The 27,958-nt window shown below is 32.3% G+C and overlaps 1 protein-coding gene across 1 annotated transcript in view; it reads left to right on the top strand.

The window, feature by feature from the left end:
• Positions 1 to 27,958, top strand: part of LOC114335355 (uncharacterized) — a 72,739-nt gene that overhangs the window by 4,092 nt on the left and 40,689 nt on the right. The window contains exons 2-5 of the mRNA XM_050655615.1: positions 6,935 to 7,201; positions 21,340 to 21,574; positions 26,567 to 26,697; positions 26,988 to 27,240. Coding sequence (XP_050511572.1) covers positions 6,935 to 7,201; positions 21,340 to 21,574; positions 26,567 to 26,697; positions 26,988 to 27,240 — 886 coding nt within the window. The remainder of the gene's footprint in view (positions 1 to 6,934; positions 7,202 to 21,339; positions 21,575 to 26,566; positions 26,698 to 26,987; positions 27,241 to 27,958) is intronic.

The raw sequence follows: 27,958 nt of genomic DNA, 5'->3' as shown, positions 1-27,958 counted from the left end.
ATTATTATTATATGTCAAAAAGGACAATTTGATATACTAATCGACGGGTCTGAGCATTTTTCAAAAAAACAGTTAGTATTTTAATTATTGAATATATTCCAAATTACAGATATAACTTTGTTATTTTCTATTATCTTGTAAATGGTAGAGAATAAAAATTTGATATTTTGCAGTTATGTATAACTTTACAAACCCTATCAAATTAGCTATCAAAATGACAGTGTTGCCATTTAAGAAAATCGACGATGACGTCGATTTTCTAAACGTCTAAATTGGGACACCCTGTATACATTATTATTGAATGTCAAAAAGGACAATTTGAAATACTAATCGACGGGTCTGAGCATTTTCCAAAAAAACAATTAGTATTTGAGATATTGAATTTATTCCACTTTACAGACTCTCTCTGTATAAATTGTTGTAGTACATAACCTTTAAATGTTTGTATTTTTTAGACAATCAGTGGGAACCTAATATAAATGTCGAAGATTCCTCTTCTTCTTTTGGCATCATAACTCTGGATGGGTATTTGCCTGTATATCCTTCCATTCAGATCTCTCTTGTGCCCTTCTCCTACATTGTCTTATATTTATGGTTTTCAAGTCGTCTTCCACGCCAACCAATTATCTCGTCCTGGGCCTTATTCCTTTTTTTCGCCTTCCAACCGGCTTCTGCTGTAATATTTTCTTTGTCGTTTTTGTATCTTCTTGTCGCTGAACATATCCCAGCCATGACAGTCTTTGACTTTTCACAAATCTTACAATATCTTACCTTTTATTCAGTTCATTAACCTCGTCGTTTCTCCTGATTCTCCATGTGCCGTCTTCCTCTTGCACAGGGCCATATATTTTTCTCAGTATCTTTCTCTCGAATGTCCCGACTTGGGCTTCATCTTTTTCGTCATTACCCAGGTTTCACAAGCATAGGTTACTACGGGTCTAATCAAGGTTCTGTAGATAGTCATTTTGGTTCTTTTGTCTAATAATTTCGACGTCATCAATCTTTTATTAGCATAGTATGTACGATTTCCACTGGAAATACGTGCATTAATTTCGCTACTTACGGAATTCTTCTGATTGATTTGTGTGCCCACTTGCCCAGATATGTGAAGGCATACACACGTTCAATAGTACAGTTGTCTATTGCTATTTTATTTTCATTCCCAGGTGTTCTTTTGATGGTCATGTACATAGTTTTTGTTTAGTTTATTTTAAGCCATCTTTTTTGTTCTTCAGGATCAATTTCCTTGAACGTTTCCATTAGTCGTGTCTTGGTTCTACTAATAATGGCGACATCGTCTGCATATGTAGTAATTTGTACTGTTTTGGTATTTATATGGCCGGTTATATTGGTTTTTCTGATGACTGCCTCAAGAACTAGGTTGAACAGCATGGTTGCAAGTGCGTCTCCCTGTCTTACTCCCATGTTGATGTCAAACAGGGGAGACCAGGGCCCCCGTAACCGGGCGTACAACGCGTGCGACGCACGCGGGCGTAACTCCAAAGGGGCGCCTCACCAAAGTTTGGTAAATAAGAAATATTTATTTTAAATGAGATAATCATTTTTTATATACAATTTTAATTATTTCATGAACAGCTAGAGAAATCTCAAATATCAAATATTGTGTTATTACTGAAAAAATAATTATTCCCGTCCTGAAATGTTGAACTTACTCCGTCAAAAATATATTACATTTTGTTGTTCCTTCCTAATTTTTTTCTTTGAAGTAGATTTAATTACGCTAGTCATACCATCCAATCGATTTTATGTTGTAAACTAAAGCGACACTCAAAATAGTTAAATAAACATCAAATCACACTCCTAGACGAGTAGAAACATAAATTAACACCCATAAAACGCAACTTAGTTTCGATCAAAAGTAAAGTGCCTTTCTAGATCACAATATATTTCAATTAGTAGGAGGTAATTGCATATAGAAACATAGTTGTTAATGCTGAACAACTTTTCACAATAACTTTTTAATATTGTAAAACCTAAACGTACATACTTTGCTCTTGACCGAAATTCATATTTTTTGACATACATCGTATAAGATTCATAAAATTTGATATTTGATGGTTGCATTCTGAGTCCTAGACAATGCAGAACTTTTTATGAAGAATAACTTTTTCTCGTAAAATTAATAATAAAAGTTTCCCATATGGTTCCTAGTTATGTAGACACCCTGTATAAAATTTGTTTGAAAACTTTGAAATGACAAAATATTATTGTTTATTTACTTAAGTGTATATTTTTAATTTAATATGAAGGGTGCTTCATTAATGTTGCAAAAAATTTAAGGGGAAAGGCGCAAAATGTCGCCTGTCAAAATTTTCAATGTGATTTAAATGTATTCAATTTTTTTTCGAATCATGAGAAAACTAATAAGTATTTTTAAAAAATTTAAACGCAGAATGAAAGATAACGTTATTGCCGTGGGTCGACAGTCTCTTAAAATAAATAAAAGTTTCTTTTGAATTAAATATTTGCAATTATTAAAAATCACATTGAATTTTCTCTTTTATTTTCACCCATGTACTGTAACTTATTAAAAAAAAACATTATAGATGTTTTCAGGGACTTTCGGCCTCAGTAATAATGTAGTCTTTCATTCTGGGTTTAAATTTTTCAAAAATATTTATTAGTTTTATACATATAGTCCAGGAACCAAAGCTTTTCACCTCGCAATTTTTACAGAATGGATCAATTTGCTTGAAAATTTGAATTGAGAATAAGTAGTGGATACTCCATGGATCAAAATCTATATGATGCCGACAGGCGCTTTTACTATGGGGGTGGTTGCCACCCCATCTCAGGGATGGAAATTTTTTATTATATTTTGACTGCAAAAGTTAATAACATCATTAATTCTAAGCAAAAAAATGTTCTATATATTTTTTTGATAAAATTAATAGTTTTTGATTTATTCGTTATCGAAAGTGTTAGTTTTATACCTAAAAAAACAATATTTTTCGATGATATACTCATTTACGATTCACTCACTTTTTGCCGTAGAACAAATTTTATCAAACCAAGTTCTTGGGAATTAAATTACCTACAATTCCATATTTAAACATTTTTTCGTATTTCTGATGCTAATCTTTCTATTCTGAAGAAAATGGCATTTTTGACCAAATTGCAAACATTCGTTATTCGCTTTGAACTTCAGTTTTTTTAAAACTAATCATTCTAAGCCAGTCAAACTTCTAGAATCTATTAATAATACATAAATAAAAAAGATAAATAAGGCCAATGACTAAAAACACCGCTAACTTACATTATTATGCTTCCAATGAGATTTCTCCTTTTTTTCTCAAAAAAATATATTGATTTTTTAACCGGAACTTTTTTATTTTTTATCTTAGAAAGTTAGAAAATAATTTTGTAGGTTTTTACAAGATCTATAAGGCAATTAATATTAAATCTTTTTTAAAATTCTCAGTCACAAAAAGAGGTGGCATTGAAAGGGTTGGTAAAGGTGGTTTTTGAATGATATTACAAGTTTTAATTGTCAATAGCTCACTCAATTTTTCCCATAAAAAAATTTTTTGCAAACTAAATTCTTGGGAATTAAATAAGCTACAATTTCATATTTAAATATTTTTTCGTATCTCTGATGCTACTCTGTCTATTCTGAAGAAAATGGCAATTTTTACCAAACTACAAAAACTCGTTATTCGCTTTTAACTCCATTTTTTTAAAAACTAATCATTCTAAGCCGATCAAACTTTTAGAACCTATTAACAATACATAAATGAAGAAAACCAAATCAAGTCAATGAGAAATTTTAATTAGGGTGGTGATTAGGGGGTCGTTTACGATCACTTTTTTGCTGAAAAAAATAGGGACGACATTCTTTTCATTATCTCTCTCTCTCGTTCCATCACTCCTTGTGGAGTATTGGGCGCTTATGCGTTTCTTGGCCAAAAGTGTAAGATTGCTGTCTTTTCATTATAAGTCACTTAATTTTTTTAGCTAGAGATTTTTTTTATTTCTGGGGATACATATTTTTAAATACTTTAAATTAGTTTCAACAAGGTATCCTCGAAAATGCATCGTTTTCCCGTCCTTTGACTTTGAAACTACAATATTTAGCATTTGACGAAGAAGAGCCAACATATTAAAGTATAGCTCGATTACTATTGGTCTTAAAGAAAATAAAAAAAACGGTTTTGTTTATTTTTTCCAAGGGTACATTTTTATTAAGTAAAGTTGTTTTGATAAAACGAAAGCTTTTTGAGTTATTAACATAAAACTGATTAAAAACATTGATTTTTTCGATATAAAACTAACACTTTCGATAGCGAATAATTCGAAAACTATTAATTTTATCAAAAAAATGTATAGAACGTTTTTTGCTTATAATGAATGTTTTACTAACTCTTGCGGTCAAAATATAATAAAGAATTTCCACCCCCGAGATAGAGTGGCAATCACCCCCATGATAAAAGCACCTTTTGGCATGATATAGATTTTGATCCTTGGACTATCCACTACTTATTCTCAAACTTTCAAGCAAATCGATCCATTTCGTAAAAATTGCGAGGTTTTGTCCTATTTTAAGCTTCATTAGTTGGACTAATATAGTGGATTTAAAGGGCGCTAAAATATGTCCCGCACGCGGGCGCCAATCAGTCTTGCGGGGTCCCTGGGGGAGACAGTTCTCTATCTACTCTAATTGCGGCTTTTGAACCCTGCAACCTCCTTTTTATGAGGCTGATCTATTTTTTCGGTATACCTAGATTACGGAGGTCTTCCAGCATTTTGTCTCCTTTCACACTATCAAAAGCTTATTGCAATATCATACCTTTTATTCAGTAAAAAATATACAGTGAACACGTAAAGGTTGGAATAAATTCATTTTCTCGAGAATGGACGATTTTGGAAAAAAACCCGAAACAGATCAATTTTTATTTTTAAATTACGACTTTTTGGCATATACATCATACTAGTGACGTCACCCATCTGGGCGTGATGACGTCATCAATGATTTTTTTAAATGAGAATAGTGGTCGTGTGATAGCTCATTTGAAAGGTAATTCAATTCTCTATTCAGTAATATAAACATTAACATAATTCGGGACTGCACGCTGGGGTTTGTTTTGGTTGGATCAGGGAGAGCAGCATATGTGCCTCCTGATGAGAGACTAATAAGTTTCGAAACCGGTAGAGGTGCTTGCAGCACTCTCTGATTGGACTGGAATATGGTTCGGCTGTATTTTCGTTTTGCAACGAAATTGAAAATGGTTATTCATTTTTTATTTACATTTACTCTGTGTGGAGTATGAAGGGAACCAGTCTCGTTGGAACTTTACCGCGCTGAGCAGATGGGACGTGAATTGTAAATTGTAGAATTCCCTCATCTTCCTTAGTCTCAGCATCCGTATGGCTTGCAAATTGTAGAAGCCTCGGAGGTGTAACCAGAGAAGGTTCCCATTGTTTTCATTCTGGTGGGATATGCTATATGCCATTAGAGTGAAAACTTAGTCTTTTGCTAGCAGTTGCCGCTAGGGCATCTATGCCATTTCGTTCGTTGCAATTCGGGACTGCACGCTGGGGTTTGTTTTGGTTGGATCAGGGAGAGCAGCATATGTGCCTCCTGATGAGAGACTAATAAGTTTCGAAACCGGTAGAGGTGCTTGCAGCACTCTCTGATTGGACTGGAATATGGTTCGGCTGTATTTTCGTTTTGCAACGAAATTGAAAATGGTTATTCATTTTTTATTTACATTTACTCTGTGTGGAGTATGAAGGGAACCAGTCTCGTTGGAACTTTACCGCGCTGAGCAGATGGGACGTGAATTGTAAATTGTAGAATTCCCTCATCTTCCTTAGTCTCAGCATCCGTATGGCTTGCAAATTGTAGAAGCCTCGGAGGTGTAACCAGAGAAGGTTCCCATTGTTTTCATTCTGGTGGGATATGCTATATGCCATTAGAGTGAAAACTTAGTCTTTTGCTAGCAGTTGCCGCTAGGGCATCTATGCCATTTCGTTCGTTGCAATTCGGGACTGCACGCTGGGGTTTGTTTTGGTTGGATCAGGGAGAGCAGCATATGTGCCTCCTGATGAGAGACTAATAAGTTTCGAAACCGGTAGAGGTGCTTGCAGCACTCTCTGATTGGACTGGAATATGGTTCGGCTGTATTTTCGTTTTGCAACGAAATTGAAAATGGTTATTCATTTTTTATTAACATAATTCTTTATATAGGGTGTCCAAAAAAAATTTTTTTTGGATTAAATTTATTGACATAAAGAGAAGAATATATGTAATTTATTTAATTCAAAATACATTTTACGGCTCTCAGAAAACAGAAAAAAATGGATGTTTGAAAAATAATCATTGATATTGGCTTAAATTAAATGTTCAAATTGTCACGAGGCTGGTGGGTGGCTGTTTGAATATTGAATTTAAGCAAAAAACAACATTTATTTGCCAAAAAACTTTTTTTCTGTTTTCTGATAGCAGTAAAATGTATTTTGAATTAAATAAATTACACACATTCTTCTTTTTATGTCAATAAATTTAATTCAAAAAATTTTTTTGGGCAACCCTGTATAAATAATTATGTTAATGTTTATATTACTGAATAAAGAATTGAATTACCTTTCAAGTGAGCTATCATACGACCCCTATTCTCATTTATAAAAATCATCGATGACGTCATCACGCCCACAAGGGTGACGCCACTAGTATGATATATATGCCAAAAAGTCGTAATTTAAAAATAAAAATTGACCTGTTTCGGGATTTTTTCCAAAATCGTCCATTCTCGAGACAATGAATTTATTCCAACCTTTACGTGCTCACTGTATACATATTACATAGTTCTAGAATCGAGAATTTTTAAGTTCTAGTTTATCGAGAATTTTTAATTCAAAGCATATAAAGAAATATAAATTGTTGTAGTAACCTATAGATGTTTGTATTTTTTAGACAATCAGTGGGAACCTGATACAAAAATCAGTAAAATCATTCGTGTTATCAAAAAAATACACGCGCCTGCTTTTGAAGGCTTCGGTGTTTAATATAATATGTCGAAGATTACCTATTAATAAAGAGGAACTAGACTGCAAAGAATACAATGGAGTAAATTTTTTTATACTGAAGGGTAAGAAAAAACAGAAAAACATTGAAAATCCATTCTTTGAAACATTCTTAACCTGGTTAGAAGGCATAAGGGACGCAATCGATAAGAATTATGTAAGTAAATAAGTTCATTCCAAAAAATAATCATAATTTTATTTGTGCAGTATGATCTAGTTAGACCTGAAACACACATGTCAAATTTTAGATTATTGACCCATTTTAACCCTTTTTTAAATTTAAACAATTAAGTAAAGTTAAATAAAGACTTTGAGTCTTCTTCTTAAAGTGCCCTCTCCTCAATGGAGGTTGGCTACCACAATTCCAAACTCTTTTCTGTCTTCAGCTGTTCTTATTAGCTCTTCAAAATTTAGCCATGATAGTCTTTTCTTTCGTAGTCCACTCTTTCCCTCGATCTTTCCTTTCGCTATAAGTTGAGTATACAGAGAGAGTCTGTAAAGTGGAATAAATTCAATATCTCAAATACTAATTGTTTTTTTTTTGAAAATTGCTCAGACCCGTCGATTAGTATTTCGAATTGTTTTTTTTTGACATACAATAATAATGTATACAGGGTGTCCCAATTTAGAGATATGACGTCATCGTTGATTTTCTTAAATGGCAACACTGTCATTTTGATAGATATTTTGATAGGGTGTGTAAAGTTATATACAACTGCAAAATATCAAATTTTTATTCTCTACCATTTACAAGATAATAGAAAATAACAAAGTTATATCTGTAATTTGGAATATATTCAATAATTAAAATACTAACTGTTTTTTTGAAAAATGCTCAGACCCGTCGATTAGTATATCAAATTGTCATTTTTGACATATAATAATAATGTATACAGGGTGTCCCAATTTAGAGATAAGACGTCATCGTTGATTTTCTTAAATGGCAACACTATCATTTTGATAGCTATTTTGATAGCGTGTGTAAAGTTATACACTTCTGAAAAATTTCAAAATTTTATTCCCTATCATTTACAAGATAATAAAAAATAACAAAGTTATGAAGAACAAGAAGTAATCAAATAATAATTGAATTTATTTATTTCAATTAAGCAAACGCTCATAACGTTGCCCATTGACAATTTGACAATAATTGAGGGCAACATTATGAGTTTTTGCTTAATTTATTGAAATAATTAAATTCAATTATTAGTTGATTACTTCTTTTTCATAACTTTGTTATTTTTTATTATCATCTAAATGGTAGAGAATACAAATTTGAAATTTTGCAGTTGTGTATAACTTTACACACCCTATCAAAATAGCTATCAAAATGACAGTGTTGCCATTTAAGAAAATCAACGATGACGTCATATCTCTAAATTGGGACACCCTGTATACATTATTATTATATGTCAAAAAGGACAATTTGATATACTAATCGACGGGTTTGAGCATTTTTCAAAAAAACAGTTAGTATTTTAATTATTGAATATATTCCAAATTACAGATATAACTTTGTTATTTTCTATTATCTTGTAAATGGTAGAGAATAAAAATTTGATATTTTGCAGTTATGTATAACTTTACAAAGCCTATCAAATTAGCTATCAAAATGACAGTGTTGCCATTTAAGAAAATCGACGATGACGTCATATCTCTAAATTGGGACACCCTGTATACATTATTATTGAATGTCAAAAAGGACAATTTGAAATACTAATCGACGGGTCTGAGCATTTTCCAAAAAAACAATTAGTATTTGAGATATTGAATTTATTCCACTTTACAGACTCTCTCTGTATTGGTATTTAATATTTCTCAGTATGTGACCTAGGTATGATATTTTTCTAACTTTCACTGTGTTGAAAAGTTGTCTTTCCTTGCCTATTCTATGCAGAACTTCTTCGTTTGAGGTATGCGATGCCCATGACATTTTGAGGATTCTCCGGTAGCAGTGCCGGATTAAGAATCCTGAGGCCCCTAGACAACCCAAGCTATGAGGCCCCTTAAGAAACCTAGGTTTGGCCGTTTTTAATAATTTTTATTTTTGAAAATGTCCGTTCGCCTGTTGCGAAATAACCCAAAATGACTGTGAAGCAGGAATAAATTGTTTTCCCTGCAAGTTTGAAGCTGGACTATAAAATATTTGAACTGTTTTAGTTCATTTTCAAGTTCAGATTCAATATCATCAGGATAGTTTTCATATAGTTTTGAAGCACACTCCTTTGTTTGAGTATCACTCAATTTTGGAAAAACACAAATAGGGGAGTGCAATTAGAACGAGAAGATACAATGTTTCCGAAAAAATCAAACAAGGTTATATTTTTCTAAAACTTTTTTTGTTAGTTTATAAATATGTTAAAGTAAAAAGTTCTACTCACAAATTTTGCCGCTAATTGTTTATTAATTGTTTAAACAATAACAATTGCTTTGTATAAATAATGTTAAGAATATGGGTGAATTCAACATTTTATTTTGATAAAAAATGTTTTTATTTTAGTTTTGATTATGCTGAACCCGAATCTGACATTACAATTTGCAAATTCAAAATGGCGGATTCAAAATGGCGGATTTTTTCCTAAAATTCCTTAAAAAGCAGTTGTAAAATACGATTTTTTTTATAAAACGTGTTTGTTTACATATATGTGGATATTTTTGAGAGGTTGCTGAACCTGAATCAAATTTTGATAATTTAAATTATAAAATGGCAGATCCAAAATGGCGGATAACTTAAAAAATAGTTGTAAAATCATAATTTCTTTACAAAATGTATTTATTTCTACATATATTTATTTTTGAGAGCTTTGATAAACCTAACTTAAATGTTAACATTATAAACTATAAAATGGCGGATCCAAAATGCGGATTTTCTAAAAAGAACATAAAAAAGAACATTTTTCTAAAATATTTATTGTCTTTATTTTTAACAGGTTGTTGAATCTGAATTAAAGATTAAAAATTTAAATTTCAAAATGGCGGATCCAAAATGGCGGATATTTAAATGAAAAACAAGTAGAATCCAATCAAACAAATATGGAATTTCATTCTTAAAAAAAAGATAAACAAATAATTTTCACAAAAATATTAAAAATTAAAATGTATTAGAAAGAAAGAACCAATTATTCAAAATCTATCTCTTCAATATTCAAAAAATTGTTGCAATGGAATCATAAATAAAAAGTTATTCTTAGTAAAAAGCTCTGCATATTCTAAAACTTTAAATGCAATCATAAAATATCAATTTTTATCAATTTTGTACTAGATATGTCAATAAATAAAAATTTCAGTTAGGAGTAAAATACCTATATTTTTCATAATACTGAAAATTGTTATTATGGAAAGTTGTTCAGAATTAAAAACGATGTGTCAATATGCAATTACACTTTTATGCAATTTTTTTACATAATAGCTCGTATAATATTGATAAAATATAATATTTTATATTTGCATATTAAGTGTTAGACCATGCACAGCTATTTATGACGAATAACTTTCTTCATAAAATTAATAATAAATCAGTTATCATAAATAATAAATGAAAATTTAATGATGTTTGGTATAATTAATTTGAAACAATATTAAAAAAAACAAATTTTCGATTAGAAGGATATAATTACATATTAGAACATAGTTTTTAATTCCAAACAACTTTTCTTTATAAAAATTTTCGATATTGTGAAATATAAAGGTACTTTACTCTTGAGTGAAATTCATATTTTTTGACATACCTCGTACAAAATTTGATATTTGATGGTTGCATCTTATGTTATATACGATGCAGAGTATTTTATAAAGAATAACTTTTTTTCGTAAAACTGATATTAAAAAAGTTATCAATAGGTTCCAAGTTACGCAGACATACTGTATAAGAGCTAAAAAAAATTTTTTTGTTGAACATTTATTATTTTTGAAGCTTATTATTAAATTAATTTTAGGTAAGTTTTACAGAAAAAAGTTTTGATCACTCTGTATATACATTTTTTCAGCTGGTAATTTTCGGTTTTTGTATTACATTTTTGTTATCTTTCTTAGTTTTCTCAAAAAGAAATTGTTTATTTCATTTTTAATCTAAAATAATTCAGTTTTTTTTAAATATTACATCCTAGGCTTTAAAAAAATATTAAAAAAATGTATTAGATTTATTCAAACTTGAGTAATACCGTCTTAAAGTGGTGGGAATTCTGTAGAACTACGAAGTTATCAAAAATTACATTTTTTGAGACAGCGTATTATCTGAATTAAATTTTTGAGATTTTTTTTGAATGAAACATCGTTTAGTAAGATGATTGAGAGGTAAGTTGTGCAAATTTGAGAGCTTTGTGAGTAAAATTGTATTAGTTACACATTTTTAAATCATTTTTAAACAAAATTCATGTAAGTCTCATTTTCCGCCCACACCGTACTTATGTCCATACATTTTATTTTTTTTTATTACAACCATAAGATAGCTTATTTTATCTTCTTTCATGTCCAATTTGTAAAATTTCTTTTGATCCATTAGTTAAAGAATTACATTAAAAAAACTCAACCGTGCACTTCTTCCAACGCTAGTTTACATTGCGCCAATGTGTGTGAGAAGGGTGACTTTAGCGTTATAAATAAAAAATTACAGAAGCTAGAGATTTAATTTTAGAAAAATCTTTATATAAGGTTTTTTTTGTAAAATTTTCTGAATTTTTCAATGGTCAAGTCAGTTTTTTTTTAAAAATTATATTTTTGGAGTTATTTAAAAAACATCTAACTTCGCTGTTCATTTGTTTAATAAAAAATGAAGCACCCACTTCTCGAGTAGAACTTTTTGATATGTTGTTTATTAAACATTTCTTAATGAAATTACAAAAAGTTTTATCTTGTTTGATTTTTTCCGAAGTGAAAATCTAAATGCACTCCCCTAAAAAGACCAAATACTGAGTTCATTGACCTGTACACTGTCAACCGACGACTCAACTCAGTAATTAGAGTATAGTAGAGAATATTCAGAGTATTGTAGGTCGCAGGTCCTCTGCTCGTAATAAGCAAAATTATCTTTTTGGAATGTTAAGAACTCAATGTTTGAAGTTCAATATCTTCTCTCTGCAATTATTTACTGACAGCGTTGATGCGTTCTAAAATTGTTACCCAAAACTCATTCATTATGAATGTTTCTTTTTTGACATTTCTTTCAACAAATACTTAGCCTCATGAACTGTTTCAGCTTACTGATTAGTGTCTTCAGTAAGAGTATGAAGAGCAGATTTGAAAGCGTTTTAACCTTTAGGCAAAGGTCTTATGGCACGTGCTGCTTGTTCTTATAAGGACTAGATCATGGCGAATGAGATCGCTTAGTGGAGTTTCATTTAAGCATTTGATCATAACTTCCCAACGGTGGGTAGAGAATAAAAAAAAGTTGTACAGAGACTGAACAAACCCAAAATGCGATATTCTATTTGAGGAAAAAAATACGTCAGCCAATCTCTTTTAATTTTTGTTCCACTGATTTGTTTTCGAAAAACCATAGATTGTATAAAATCTTGTAATGCCTTCAAAATTTCTTTTTGGCGCTGAAACACTTCCATCAAGGTTTTTACATTCTGAAGGTCTTTCCCAATCCAAAATGTCCTTACTTCTTTAGTTACTGTATTCCGTAATCCTATGCCGTTTTCTAATTTAGGGCCCAATTTATCTTTAACTTCAATTTTTAACTTAGTTTCGGTTTCTGGTTCTTTAACTTGTTGAACTGCAATAGAACTGTCGTTACATGTTTTTCATCTTCTTCAGTTAGGGAAGCTAAGTTTCCCTCAGTTATTTCTATTCCATCACGTGCATTTTCATTGGTTGCTGCTTCACTAGCTATGGATATCCGTGTGAAACTGAGTTTAAATAAGTTTTGTTTCTGTTTTGGACTTTGATTAAGGATCTTTTCTTTCTCCTGATTGTTCTTGTGCTTTTTTGCTCAGTTTCGATTCTTGTTTCCATCTGTAGTACTGGTCCTTCTACCAAAGGGCATTCATTAGCGATGTATTCCCACAGCATATACCAGAGCCGGACTGGCAACTAAAAAAGGCGCCAACCCAAATCCTAAAAAAGGCGCCAAACTAATCTCTAAACAAAGGCGCTAGATCCCCCTTCTTTACATCAAACTCTTTTCAAATCCTAGCGCATGTAAAGTAAATAAGTGATTTTTTTTTAATTTAATTTTAATTTAAATCCATAAAGTAATTTCCTATTTTTGTTGGGAATAGTAAATTATATTAAGATACCATAAAAATATAGCTTCAGTTTTCCAGTATCCCTTTAACTCCGTTACATTTTTTGGTGCTCTCTGGAGACTCCAAACAAATTTTTGAAAAGTTTGAGTAATTTTTCAACTGCTTCTACAGCGGCATTTACTGGTTCAAAAACATTTAACAAAAATCATGATTGGTGTTCAATAGAAGTCACTTTTTGAAATTTTTCAAATTTTTAGAGCGATATGAAACTCTATATAATAGAAGAGCAAATCTCGATAAAAAATCCGCAACCACACGGTGTCAGACGATCCATGCCTGAGTGGTGAATGACCTAGGTCAGACGGCGGCAAACGGAGCCCTCGGAGAACTGACGAAACCCTTTGAAATTCAAGCCTTAGCGTAGGCGCACTGCCTCGCCGGACAGTATAATTCTCCCCTCCTCGTGGGAACTATATGGATAAGTATTTAATCACGCCATAAGGAAGGAACGGCTATAAGGCGGCAAGCGTGTCCACACAGAAGAAGAGTTCTTCCCCCAATAACGAAGAGTGAAAGAAAGATACAAATGATCGCAACGGTCCTGAACTCAGGGGAAAGAGGCTTTGAAAAAATTAACGACACTATAAAGTCGAGTTGGAAGATGATCACTTTACTCTACAGCCGCCAAACCGGGAAGAGGAAATAAACCTGCAGGCGACTTAGTAGTAGTCTTGGAACCTGGACTTTTAGGTGAGGGGGAAAGGTCCCACGACCTGATCAGGAAAAACCGAAATTGGTTGTATGTGCAGGAGGTACATACAGACCAGGAGAGATACCTCCAACTTAATTATATGATCACAATTACAAGGTAGAGTCAGAAAAAAGAGAACCGGGGAAATCGGCAGAATATTTATATGGTCCCTGTAGAGAAAGGGGTGACGAAAATTGAAAGGGACAAGACACTACTGACAATTATTTCTAAATTGAGGGAAGACATGGAGAAACTGGAGACTAGAGAGGCGTCCCTAAGAGTATAAAGGAAGCTAAAGAGGTAGGAACCTCAGGAAGCTCTTGGAAGTCGTCTTTATGGGTATGGAACCTCGCGCTATTGGAGTATGAACGTAGTGACGCAGAAGGTGATCGTGAAGAGAAATCGAAAATCCTACGCAGAGTAATCCTCAAGCTAAACTAACGTAGTGCAGACACGAGGAAGAGTCAAATTGGCGTAAAAAGCGCTAAGAAGACTAGGAACGGGACCTAAACCTATAAGTGGCATGGCAAGAACAGGCCGAGCGCCTAAAGAAGACAATCGTGACCCGCACGGAGGGAAACTTAACAGAGAACGTCCGGGACTGTCAGGACCGGGGGGACATATTTGATATAGACAGGGATATCACAAAGGAAGAAATCCTGAGACAGGTTCGAAGGTATACCGGCAGCAGAAAATCTCACACATCAAACCTACGTTTGGAGAGAGGTAATAGTGAATCCTTTCTGGACATCTCGCTGGTTTCAACGTCACTTCTAAATAGGGTCATAATTTTGACGGTTTTTGAAGAATAATCACTCAGTTTACATAAGTATGTGAGTTTTGAACTAACGAGCAAAAGGAAGAAACGGAAAGATGGGGATGTCGATCTAAAGAGGTTTTTAAATGAGGAGGTTTTTGAGAAGGATGCTTTCGGCTTGATTGGTCAGAGATGCGAGGATGTGAGTAACATAAACCGTGCTATTTTCGAGCTATGTGTGTTAAATTTTGTTGTATAGTCGGCTCTGAAATTCGCTAGAAAATTTACACCGAATATAACAAAATTCAGTTTGGCAACATTGTGTGAATACCAAGTCCTCTGATATCAACAAAACCGTAATTTAGTCCAAACAAATTAATATATTTTTTTACCAACAAATATGAGATATTTTAACCGAATAGCGTTTCAAAAATGATGTGTATAATAATTTTGAATTCGGTTTCGCTAATGAAATTGGGAAATGAAATTTTTGTCCTTAAAAGTAGAAAAAAAGTAGTTAAGCTTAATAATTTACGCTGTAATAATTTTAACTGTACTAATATGCAAGTTGACTACTAATGATTAATGGGATGTTACAATATAGGCAAGCTCTTATTTTTAAAGGCGGCGTATCGAATTTCTTAAACATTTATACCAAACATTGAAATGGCCACTTTTTGCGCATTCTGACAAAGTTGCGTTTCTACTATTCCCACTGGCTTCCTTTTGTAGGATTGTAGGGCGCACCAATCCTATATGTATAATGTAGTTATGGAGCTTAGAAGACTGCACTCATATTTTAGGCCAATTGTGAGATGTAACACTCTTATATTATAATAGAAAGAGCGGATATTGATACCTACGAAAGGCGCCTGAATCGGAAAATTGGATTCTGGGGCACACCAATCCTATATGTATAATGTAGTTATGGAGCGCAGAAAACTACACATATCTATTATAGGGCAATTGTGGGATGTAACACTGTTTGTATCAAGTATCAGATGATAATCAAATGGCTTAGATTCGACGCGCAGCTCCCTCAAAGACCATTTTTATAAGTAGGTAATATAAACAGCGGAAATTGATACCTACGAAAGGCGCCCATCACGTAAAAATTATCTTCGAGGGCGCCGCGCGTCGTATCTAAGTTATTTATTACAATAGAAACAGCGGATATTGATACATATTTACAAAAGGCGGCAGAATCTAAAAATGATCTTAGAGGGCGCTGCGTAAGTTATTTATTATAACAGAAACAGCGGAAATTGATACCTACGAAAGGCGCCCAAATTGTAGGAATGGTCTTCGAGGGCGCCTATGTATTATAATAAAAACAGCGAATATTGATACCATACGAAAGGCGCCCGAATCGTAAAAATGGTCTTCGAGTGCGCCGTAGGTTTCTGTTTCTTCATTAAGTAAAAACAGTTTAAAGGAATTGTAACCGCCTAATCTTTGTGTAAAGATTAAAAAAAAATTCAGCGTTTAATTTTTTTAATGGATAGATACTAACGGAGGCAAAAGGCGCACCGGCCCGGGGGCCGGCGGCCCAGTCCGGGCCTGGCATATACCTATTTTATATGTGAACAAAAGTATGTATTGTAATGTAGCTTTATACGTCCACCATAACTTTTATGGTATTGCGCGATATTTGAATCTTTCAACATTTTTTCGTTTTGGTCCCCGCGAGGCCCCTAGGCAACTGCCTACTTTGCCTAATGTTTAGTCCGGCACTGTCCGGTAGATCCATATTTCAAAGGCCTCCAAGTTTTTTACGGTTGATGTTTTAAGGGTCCATGTCTCAACTGCATAGAGAAGAGTCGACCAAACGTCAAAAAAAATAAAAAAAAGAAAAATATGAAAAAATAATACAAATAATAGGATTAGATATAAGAAATAAAAGAGAATTAAAAGAAATAATAAATAGAAAAAGACAAAATGAATGGGAAAATTCAACAAAATCTAGACGTTTATACAATTTTATACCAATATTAGAAAACATTCCAAATTATTTTAATCCAAAACAAGGCTTAATACACTTTTTAACAGGACATGGACCGTACCCAACATATTTGGAAAGATTTAACTTAAAAGATGATGCATATTGTGAATGTGGAGAACTAGGTACACCAGAACATATAGTGTTACATTGTGAAAATACTATAGAAAATGAAGAACATAGAGAAATGAGAAGAAGATTAGAAAGAATTGAAATAAGAGATATATTACAAAATGAAGAATATTTTGAAATATTAAACAATCTCACACAAATAATATCTAAAAAACAACAAGAAATCTATAATAATAGAAGAAGACAACCAATAATCCAACCCTGATGAAGTTGAGTAAGATAAAGTTAAAATAAATAAAATAAAATACAAATTCAAAAATAGATATTTACAATTATAATAATAATAATAATTCAATATAAAATAAATAAATAAAAATAATAATTCAATACATAATTCATAAAAATAAAAAAAAAAAAAAAAAAAAAACTACCAACTCTCTTCTGAAAATAGAGGGACTGTCTTTATAACTTAGAAGGGAATTGATAGTACCAAAAATATTTTAAATTGTTTATTTAAATTTGTTTGTTATACGTAATTAATAGATTATGCCAAATTGTTATTGTAAAAATAGATTTAATAGTTGAGTAAAAAATGTAAAAATATAAAAAAAAAATATCTGTAATCCCATCAGGAAAAAACGACCTGGATTAGTCACTAGAGGCCAGGTCATATGTATAAATAATAAATAAAAAAAAAAAAAAAAATAAATAAGTCGACCAAACGTAGCATTTTGATAAACGCAGTCGAACTTCGAGTTTTATTCGAGAATTTGTGATTCTCTGAAAAATTGCTTACGCCTCTTTCATACTTTACGATTTTCGTCGTCACGACAAATAGTCGTACGACCGATTGTCGTGCTCATCGGACTTTCACATGTTACAGTATTCATCTTATTGTCGTAGACGTAGAGAGCACAAGGCGTAAAATGAATCGGGCAAAAATTTTGGCTTTAGGGTTAATTTATCGCCGTAAAAAAAGGCAAAGACGTAATCGCCTACATTGGGTGCATACAATCAAAGGAAGAAGAGACGAAGTAGGCTTATATCATACACTTTTTGGAGATATAAGAAATGACCAAAATAATTTTTTTAATTATTTCCGCATGTCAGTGACAAAGAGTTTCCTCGCCCTTCTTATACATTGGTAATACTAAATTGCTTTCCCAATCTTTTGGGATCCTCTTCTCCTTCCATGCATCTTTGCATATTGTCCACAGCCAGTCTTTCCTTTTCTTTCTTAAGTATTTGATCAATTCTAGTGCAATTTCATCCTCCCCAGGAGCTTTACCTACCTTTAATTTTCGTATCGCTTCTACCAGTTCTTTTCTTGAAATCTCTCTTAATTGTTCCCCCATGTCATTTATTTCTCTCAGCCTTTCTTGCGGTGTACTTCCAAATTTTTCTTCATACAAGTTATCAAAATACAAAACATTACAAAATACTATCCATAAAAATCTTCTCAAATCTCACAGATAATGTGTTAGAACTCCTCGTGTCACTAATTAATGATTCCTTTGAAAACGGTAAATTTCCAGAGTGCCTAAAGACAGCCATTATTATTCCTCTTCATAAAGGTGGCGAAAAATCGAATGCCTGCAACTATAGACCTATTGCCCTACTACCGGTACTCTCCAAAATTATTGAGATGCTCATAAAAACCCGACTTATGTATGTCCTTTCTCTTTGATAACAATATTTTATCACAAAATCAGTTCGGCTTCTTAACTAATAAATGTACAACTGATGCCATCTTTTCTGTACTTCACGAGGTTTACCAAGCACTAAACAATAATCTTTATACTGCCACTGTTTTCTGTGACTATTCCAAAGCTTTTGATTGTGTAAATCACAACATTTTGATTAAAAAACTTAATTTCTATGGAATTCGAGGTATTTCTTTGAATTGGTTCAAATCTTACTTAGATAATAGGAAACAACTGGTTAGAGCAAATGATACTGACTCTAGTCTCAAAAACATTGTATGTGGAGTACCACAAGGTTCAGTATTGGGTCCTCTACTTTTCCTTATCTTTATAAATGACATCATTAATTTAAAAATCGATGGAAAAATTTTTCTTTTTGCTGATGATACCAGTATCACTTGGAGCAACTCAAACTCAACTATTGCAACTCTTCATGCAACTATAACTTCTGATCTTCTTACGATAAAAACCTGGTCTGACTCTAATTTACTCTCCTTTAACGTGGATAAAACGGTAGCATTATCATATAAAGGTGCTCTTCAACCCCTGCTTGTGAATAGCAGCCAGATCTCTACCGTTGATTCTGTAAAATTTCTTGGTATTCTTTTAGACAGCAACCTCAAATGGTCCCTTCATATCGATTTGTTAAGTAAGAAACTCGCCTCAGCCTGCTATGCCATAAGATCTGTTTCGAAGGAACTCAATTTAGCATCTTCTAAAATAACATATTTTTCTTTATTAGAGTCTCATCTTCGATATGGTCTTCCTTTTTGGGGGTTTAGTACAGCTGCCCAATTTGATGTTATTTTCAAATTACAAAAAAGAGCAATAAGATATCTGTTTGGCCTCAGAAGAACAACCCATTGCAGAAGTTACTTTAAAGATCACGAAATTTTAACCCTTCCATCTTTGTATATTTTAGAAACTGTTTGCTTAATTCGTAAACACATGCATGTCTTTCCAGCAAGGCCTCATCATGACTACTCCACCAGAAATTCAACTTTTGATGTCTATTTACCGATCCCGTCTTCTGAGTTAGTAAAGAAATCTATACTATATTCCGCAAAAAAACTATACAACCATCTCCCTTTACAACTCAAATCTTCAACATCCTTTCTAAAGTTACGTAAAATGACAAAAGCTCATTTATCTAAAAGACCATATTATTCAGTAGAAGAGTTTCTTAATGACTAACTAAGAAATCACAGTAATGTACAAGTAGTAACTAAAGTGTATTTATCTATATTTGGGTGTCACATACAGCAGCTTAAACTTATTAGTTCCTTTGTTTGTGTTTTATTATATTATGTTGTATGTTCAATTTTGCAATTTATAGTAATTTTGCAATATATTGGTTTTTGTTTTTTTACTTCACTTTTTTAACTTGTTTATATTTTTTTTATTGACGATTTATCTAATTTTATAAAATTGTATTTGTTATTGTTATGTATATCTTTTTCGTGACTCTATGTTAAGCTTTGTCCATAAAATTGTATAATTTTCAGTGACAATAAAGCATATTTCTGTTCTATTCTATTCTATTAAATTACATAAATTTTGTTTTTGTTCGGCCTAATCATCTTTGGTAATCCCAGCTTATTAAATTAAATGCTTGCTTTAAGGATTGTTGTCCTATTTTTGTTGTCGCAGTTCAATAGCAATATGTTGTATAAAAAAATATATACCTATTTTGTTAATAAATACAATTCAATTAGTGAACAATAATTATTTTTATAGGGCTCAATTTTCATCTTTCAATATTTAAAAGATCCGTCTAAAAAACTGATTTTAGATTATTTACTGATTATATTAATATCTATACATATTTAAATAATCATTAATAAAACACGAGTATATATTTACGTTTATGTCACTGGACACTAAACTGTGCTATAAAAGAATCTTTAAAGTATTAACAAGAAATTTTAGATATTCCCGCTGAAACATTTATGATTTAATGTTTATAATAGGGTACATTGATAATAATGCATTTTATAATAGGGTCTATTCCTCGGCACTTTGAAAAAGTCATAAACATTTTTAATGCTGAAATTTTTGTCTTCACAATAAGATAATACCAACCAGATGCTTACCTATGTATTGTATCTATGTAGGTAAAAATTCCCCATCTATATTGTCTGCCATTATGCAGGTAAGTGCCACTGGATTCACTGGTACTACACGACTAACTGTCGTTAAGTATGGAAGCATTGATTTATGCCCGTGGTTCACTGATATCACGGCACGACACGACCGTCGTCCATTGCAGTGACATTGGACGACAGCCGAAGAGCAACGGCACAACAGTTAGTCGTGATCGTCCTGTGTGAAAGGCTCCGTACATTGCTGTATTGGACTAATGGAATGTACGACAAACTGTGGTTACGACCGAAGTCGTAAAGTATGAAATAGGCCTTACTCGGCATGGTAGAACACATTCTATTATGGCAAGTACGCAATTTATTGGCGATGTGCGGGGCGAAGTGCTCGGCAAGGTGCCTGGCGAGGCGCGATGCTTCACTATATTTCTACACTTAGTCTCATGTCTCAAGTTGCTAGACTTTTATGCGGTGTTTAATATAAGGTCATTACTCGCACACCTCCAGATGTCCTTTTCTATAGATAGGTAGGTATGAATACTATAATATCTAATACCTCTGTTCCAATCATCTGGTAGTGTGTTTTGTGTCAAGACGACAATGCGAAACCATAATTTTTAGATTTAGTTCAAAAAATTTCAACAGATTATAAAATATTATAAAATATTTTTTTAAAAATTATTAAACTGACTTATATTACACAGAAAAATGTTAATTTCATTTTAGCTAAAGTCGGTTTATATTCTACTAAAAGAAGCCGACGACAATGTAGTTGAAACCTATAGTTTTAATTTAAAATACAATACGGATCCAAATTTTTCCAATAAAAATGAGAGTGGTAAGACTCCTGATGAAGTTAAAGATGCTACCACAGCAATGCTTACTCTTATATCAGAATTGGAAAATATACCAAAATTAAGCCCTGAAATTTCATTAGAAATTGAATTTATGTACAACGATGGTAAGTACTACAAATAATTTACTGATAGGCCTGGATCACACGTACCAAAAAAAAAAAGTTGATTAATGGCAAGCTGAAAATTTTTTTTAATGGCTTAACGGTGTCTAATCGGACAAACTTTGATGCACGGGAACACTGGAACAGGGGAAGTTTTAATTGTGGAACAGGTTATAAATTTGGAACGTATAATTACGAAACCGTCCCATGTATTTTGTCGGACAGAACATCCAATTGATTTGTTACCCTTTCATTAAACTCTTATGCAAAAATCAGACTGCTATTACTAACCAACATGATTCCTGACGTTTGACATGTTCTTCGTGTTCCACTCATTAAAATGCCCAGTTGGTAATAAACACCAGTCTGATTTTTGCATGAGAGTTTAATGAAATGGTAACAAATCAATTGGAAGTTCTCTCCGACAAAATACATGGAACGTTTTCGTAGTCTGACGTTCCAAATTTTTAACCTGTTCAACAATTAAAACTTCCCCTGCTCCAGTGTTCCCATACATCAAAGTTTGTCCGACTAGACACTAGACACCGTTAAGCTATTAACAAATTTTCAGCTTGCTATTAATCAACTTTTTTTGGTACGCAGGATCCAGGTCTATGACTTTATTATGTTGATATCTACAAGATTTTATCCTATTAACATAAAATCATTATAACAAAATTTTATTTTATTTAATTTCGTTTCGAAGTTGGTGAATTATTTTTCCAGATTGTTTTTGGCAAATGTTTTCTTATTAATCAAATAATAAATAATCATTTCGTTGTGAATCGAAACAAGAGCCGTCTTATTTTAGTCAGTTCAGAGAGCGCCAAAAGCACTCTAACTAGTTTCAACTCTTGTTAGAGTTTCTTCAGAGAGCGCATAATATTTGATTATCTCCGAACCACTAAAATTCTGGCCGTCAGCCTCGATCCACGAACGAAAGATTGTGATGACATGGATGCCATTGCGGCATCTGCTAAAGACGAACGAAAGTTTTACTTTTAATATTAACAATACTAAAAATAAAACTTTATCAGAACTAATCTTCTGGTAACACCATTCGTGGCTTCTAAAATTTGCAAGCCAACGAATCGCCGGAGCTAAGAAGGCCGAGCCCACATAAGACTAAGGCTCCACGGGCGACAAATTTACGCTAGTAGTAGCCGTAAAACTAACTGATTCCGTGGAACGGAATAGGAATAGCCGAACTGAACCGACTGCAGGACTTGTGCGTAACCCCCTAATTAGCTTCCCAAATAAAATTAATCGTTACCTCTTCACAATTTACTTTACTCATGTATTGTTTATATTATCTAAAGTTTCATTGGTTCAAAGTGCTCATTTTTGAAAAAAATTGGGTTTAAAATAAAACATTTTTTTAATTTTGAAAAAAAAAATGGAATTGTTCATGGAATTAACTTAAAAATACCAAATGGGTAATACCAAAAATCTTAAAGAGTAATAAAATGTACGTTTTGCTTTTCTGAATATTTTTGCTTTTTTGTTTTCTTGTTAGACAAAAATTGGTTATGCTATGGCTGTTCAAAATTTGCCTAAACTCATCGTGATTAGTTACTCGTTCGCGCCATTTTAACTACAGCTTTTTCAAAAATAAGCACTTTGAACCGATGAAACTTACAGATCATATAAATAATACATAAACAAAGTAACTTGTGAAGTGGTAATGATAAAATTTATTTGTGATGTTAATTAGGAGGTGATTTTCGCGATTTTTTTACCAAAAAATAAAAGGGACCAACAATATTTTGAGCGTAACTCACTTATTTTTAATGTTAAAAGTTTTTTTAAAAACAAAAATAACCCTTTTTTTATTAAACACTTTAAAAAAGTTGAAATGAATTTTCCCCGAAAAGTGCTCCGTCTTTGGGTTATTTCCAAGTGAAATATTCGATTTGGAATTTGATGAAGAAGAACCTACTTTTCATTAGCTACACCTCTGCTTCTACTGGGTCTACAGATCTCAAGCATACACCATTTTTTCAGTTTTTTATAAGCTATATTTTTGCTAAGAATATTCTTTCGCTGAAATACTTACTTTTTGAGTTATCTCCGAAAAACCGTCCAAAAACATGTTTTTTTTCTGTTAAAAATGAACATGTTCACTTGCCAATTACTCGAAAAGTATTGACTTAGGGAAAAAACTCTATACAACCAAAGTTGCTTAGAATTAGTAATTTTATCCAATAGAGAACTTGCATAAATTTTTAAATATTAAAATAATATTAAAAAACATAAGGTAACATGATCTTAAAACGCTTGCATGTAAAAATAGACTTTGCAAATATTCTCGAAGCATTTCTTTCGCTTACGCCGAAATCATCTCCAAGAGACATAAATGTGTGTCCTGTTCTTTTTAAGAGTTAAAAATAGATGCATTGTTTGTGTTTTACAATATATTTCTATTAATTTAAACGTATACAATCCAGATCTGTATTGTAAATTCATCACTGTAGACTTCAGAGACGACATTTTAAACTGTTCTGCTTCCTCTTTTTTCACATCTTCATCACAAGAAGAATCACTTTCACTTTACCAATAGTCATCACTACCGTTATATTCACTATTATCTTCAAATACAGAACGTCCTGATACACTTTTTGTATCTTCAAATAATGTTTGCAAGTCTTTTATAGGTGAAGTTCATGCATCCTTATTATGTATTTTCAATGGCGACAACCCGACTGTAACACTCCTTTGAAATTTACACTGAATACCTTTATCTTAATCTAGAACAGAGTTAGATGTGGAAGCGGCATCTTCCAGAAGCTGAAGTTTAACCCCTTTAAGGGCTGCTTCCCTCATGGGCTCAGAAAAAGTTCGTTTCCTATCTGGTTAACAATCAAATAAATGCTGGACAACACCTGACTTAATAATTTTGGGACCACCCATAATATTGAATTTATATAGTTGTTATCCATGTCTTGTTCCAACTGCACAAATAAACAAGTTAAGTAGGCACATTTCATGAAACGACAACTACCTAATATTTCTTCTTGAAAAAGAAAATGTTCTATTAAAATTAGGTACCTAATGACATAAATACACCGAAATGATCCTCACAGACATAAAGTTCTTTGCTACTTTGTGAAATATTCTTTTTATCTCGCCTGCATGCCTTTAGCCATTTCAATCGACGTTTTTGGTTCTACTGGTAGATAAAAAATATTTGTTGGATGTTCTGACAGTTGTGCTTTGGGATTCCGGCACTATATAGTTCTTATATTGCGCAGATTTGTTTTCCATTTTGATAAAGTATATTATACACTAAATACAATAATATAAACACCGAGCAAACAAGACAGTTATTCGACAAGCACAACTAGCAATAGCAAAATGCATTCAATGCAATAGCTCACCGAACGGGCGAATGAGAACACTGTGGTTGGTGACGTCAGACCCCAGCTCGAGCTCTTAAAGTTGTTTGAAACGGAAATTTTGGGCGCGGAACTATTATCAATTGTACGTACACTATTGATTGTTAAGATGTAATATTTTGAATATAACATTTTTAAACATTAATTAACAACTTTATGCAAAAATATTTTTATGTGCAAGTTCCCTATTCCGGACTTATTTTGAATGCATATTTTTCACCTTCGAGAGGGGGGTATTCCCCCCCATTTTTGTAAAATTGAGGGGATGCAGAATTGTAACCTTTTTCTTATACAGGGTCCAGAAACTCTACCGACAAACGAAGACAGGAGATTCCTCAGATAATTTTAAGACAATTTAACCCGATTCACTTAGTCCGAAAATGCTTTCTAAGGGAGCTAGAGCTCTTTGAAGATGGCGTCTTGTAATTAGTTTTTCTCAAATAGCTCCAGAACGCTTCTATTTAGAAAAACGAAAATTGGTACGCGTATTTGTCTTCCAGAGATAAATCGATTCCATCCATGGTGAATTTCTAATGCCGGTCATAGGCGTCTGTTTTGGGTAGGGCAACGGTAATTTTGTCGCATAACTTTTTTGTTTTTAACTTTTATGGATTTTTAACTATAGATTATTAAAGTGTGAGGTAGTTTAGTACTAAAAGTTACTCTTGCTCTAAGTCGATAGGAAACACCGTTTTCTAGAAAAATCGATTTGGATATTTTTCGTTTGTTGAAAAACTATTTAGAAAAATGAAAACTGGCACGCTTATTTATATTCCAGAGATGAATAGATTTCATTAATTGCGAATTTTTTGTAGCGGTTATATGCGCCCGTTTTGGGTAGGTGAAAGGTTATTTTATTGCATAACTTTTCTGTCTTTAATTTTTAAGCATTCTTACCACTATATTATTAAATTATGAGGTATTCTGGTACTAAAAGTTACTCTTGCTTTAAGTTGGTAAAATACACAGCTTTTTTTAATTTTTTTTGTTTTGTTTTCAAATTTCCAAACCGAAAAATTTTCAAATTTATTTTTCTAGAAAACGGTGTATCCTACCGACTTAAAGCAAGAGTACCTTTTAGTGCTAAAATACCTTATAATTTAATAATCCAGAGTCAAACATGCTTTAAGGTTAAAGACAAAAAAGTTATGCGATAAAATAACCGTGGCCCTACCCAAAGCGGACGTCTATGACCGGTACTAGAAATTCGCAATAGATGGAGTCGATTTATCTCTAGAAGATAAGTATGTTTGCTAATTTTCGTTTTTTTAACTAGAAGCGTTCTGGAGGTATTTAAGAAAAACTAACTACAAGACGCCATCTTTAAAGAGCTCTAGCTCCCTTAGAAAGCATTTGTGGACTAGATGAATTGAGTTAAATTGTCTTAAAATTATCTGAGGAATCGCCTGTATTATTTTGTCGGTAGAGTTTCTGGACACCCTGTATAATAATAGACAATTTCAACTACCTATTTCAAAATTTTCATCCTTCCTTTATTTTTTTTTGGTCAGTTTGTTCTTTGATCGGGCTATAAGATTAAGTCGATACTGCATATTATTATTACCGGCTATAATGAATATGTGATTTTATTTGTTTTTAGATTGCCCCATGGAATACGAACCACCTGGTTTTGTATCTTCTGTTCAACCAATGTGTCTAAAAATTAAGACTCCTACAAGACTAGGAAATGTGAATACTGGTTTTCACAGCTTAGTGGCAAGATCTTCCCAGGTAATTTTATTTATTCATTAAGCTCAACAGGCCTTGTAGGCCTAGGGCTAAAATGTTTACATTTCTGATTACATTTTATTTTAGTCTTATAAATTTTATTTAATTACACTTCAGTCTATTTATACACTCCTTCACCACCTCCCTCCATCTACTTCTGTCCAAAGCTAGTTCTTTCCATCTCTCAATGTTACTTTTTTTCAGGTCTTCGTACACACTGTCCTTCCATCTTTTATATTCGTCATATGGTTTATATATTGATAAATACGCAAAATTTTTTATTTATTTTCTAGTTCAAACAGATTATTGCAGCTGAAGAGGATCTAAATAAGATTCAAGAAATGCAAAATATCCAAGACGATTTAAATACGGATAAAGGGAAAGACATTATTGAAGAGGATTTAAACACCAATCAAGACGAAGAAATGATTGACGTAATATCAATTGATGATAACAGTATAGCATCCGAGGATAGCAGCAGAGTCCCAAAAGCAATTATTGATCCCGATAAAATGGACCATGAGGATGGTCTCAATACTTTTTCAGGTAGGTACAGTCGGAAAAATGAAAGAATACCCATGGACGATCACATCAATCACTATTTTGTATTTGCTGTCTTTTTCTATAACAAAAATTTGTTATTTATAGAAAAAGACAGCAAATTCATTTTTCCGACTGTATATATAATACTAGCTGATATAAAGTCCGGATTATAAGCATGACAGAAAGGTCAAAATAAGCACTTATATAAAGAAAAAATGTCGCAAAAATAAGCAAAGTTTTTATGAAATAAGCAAGGTTCAAGAAAAGAAAAACGTGTGAGTAAACATGGATATAATGATATAAATATAAATAAAGGACATTAACATTAAATTGCATTTATTTTTAATTATCGTATTATTAACAATAAATAAAAAAATATCAAAGTGTTAAGCTATAAATATAATTAAAAAAATCGAAAAATAATTAACATATTAATATATTTTTTATTTATGGCCATTAGCATAAAAACAATTAACAATTAACAATAATATGTTTTTCAAAATTTTCTTGTAAAAAGCTCTTGTAAAAATTCTTCTATCTGTATACATATATTTATACGTAGAAAAAGTTCTCTGAACATCTGCAGATGTGATTGGTGCTTATTTAAATTTAGACACATGTACCGGTACTATTTTACAACAATATAATAAATTTGGGCTGTCTGCAGACAAATTTAGTTTATTACATGACAGGTATAACGATGGGTTTTCCCGTTTATCTC

This window comes from Diabrotica virgifera, chromosome 7, assembly GCF_917563875.1.
Source record: "Diabrotica virgifera virgifera chromosome 7, PGI_DIABVI_V3a".
Classification (NCBI taxonomy): Eukaryota; Metazoa; Arthropoda; class Insecta; order Coleoptera; family Chrysomelidae; genus Diabrotica; species Diabrotica virgifera.
This window is presented reverse-complemented; position numbering and strand designations above follow the sequence as displayed.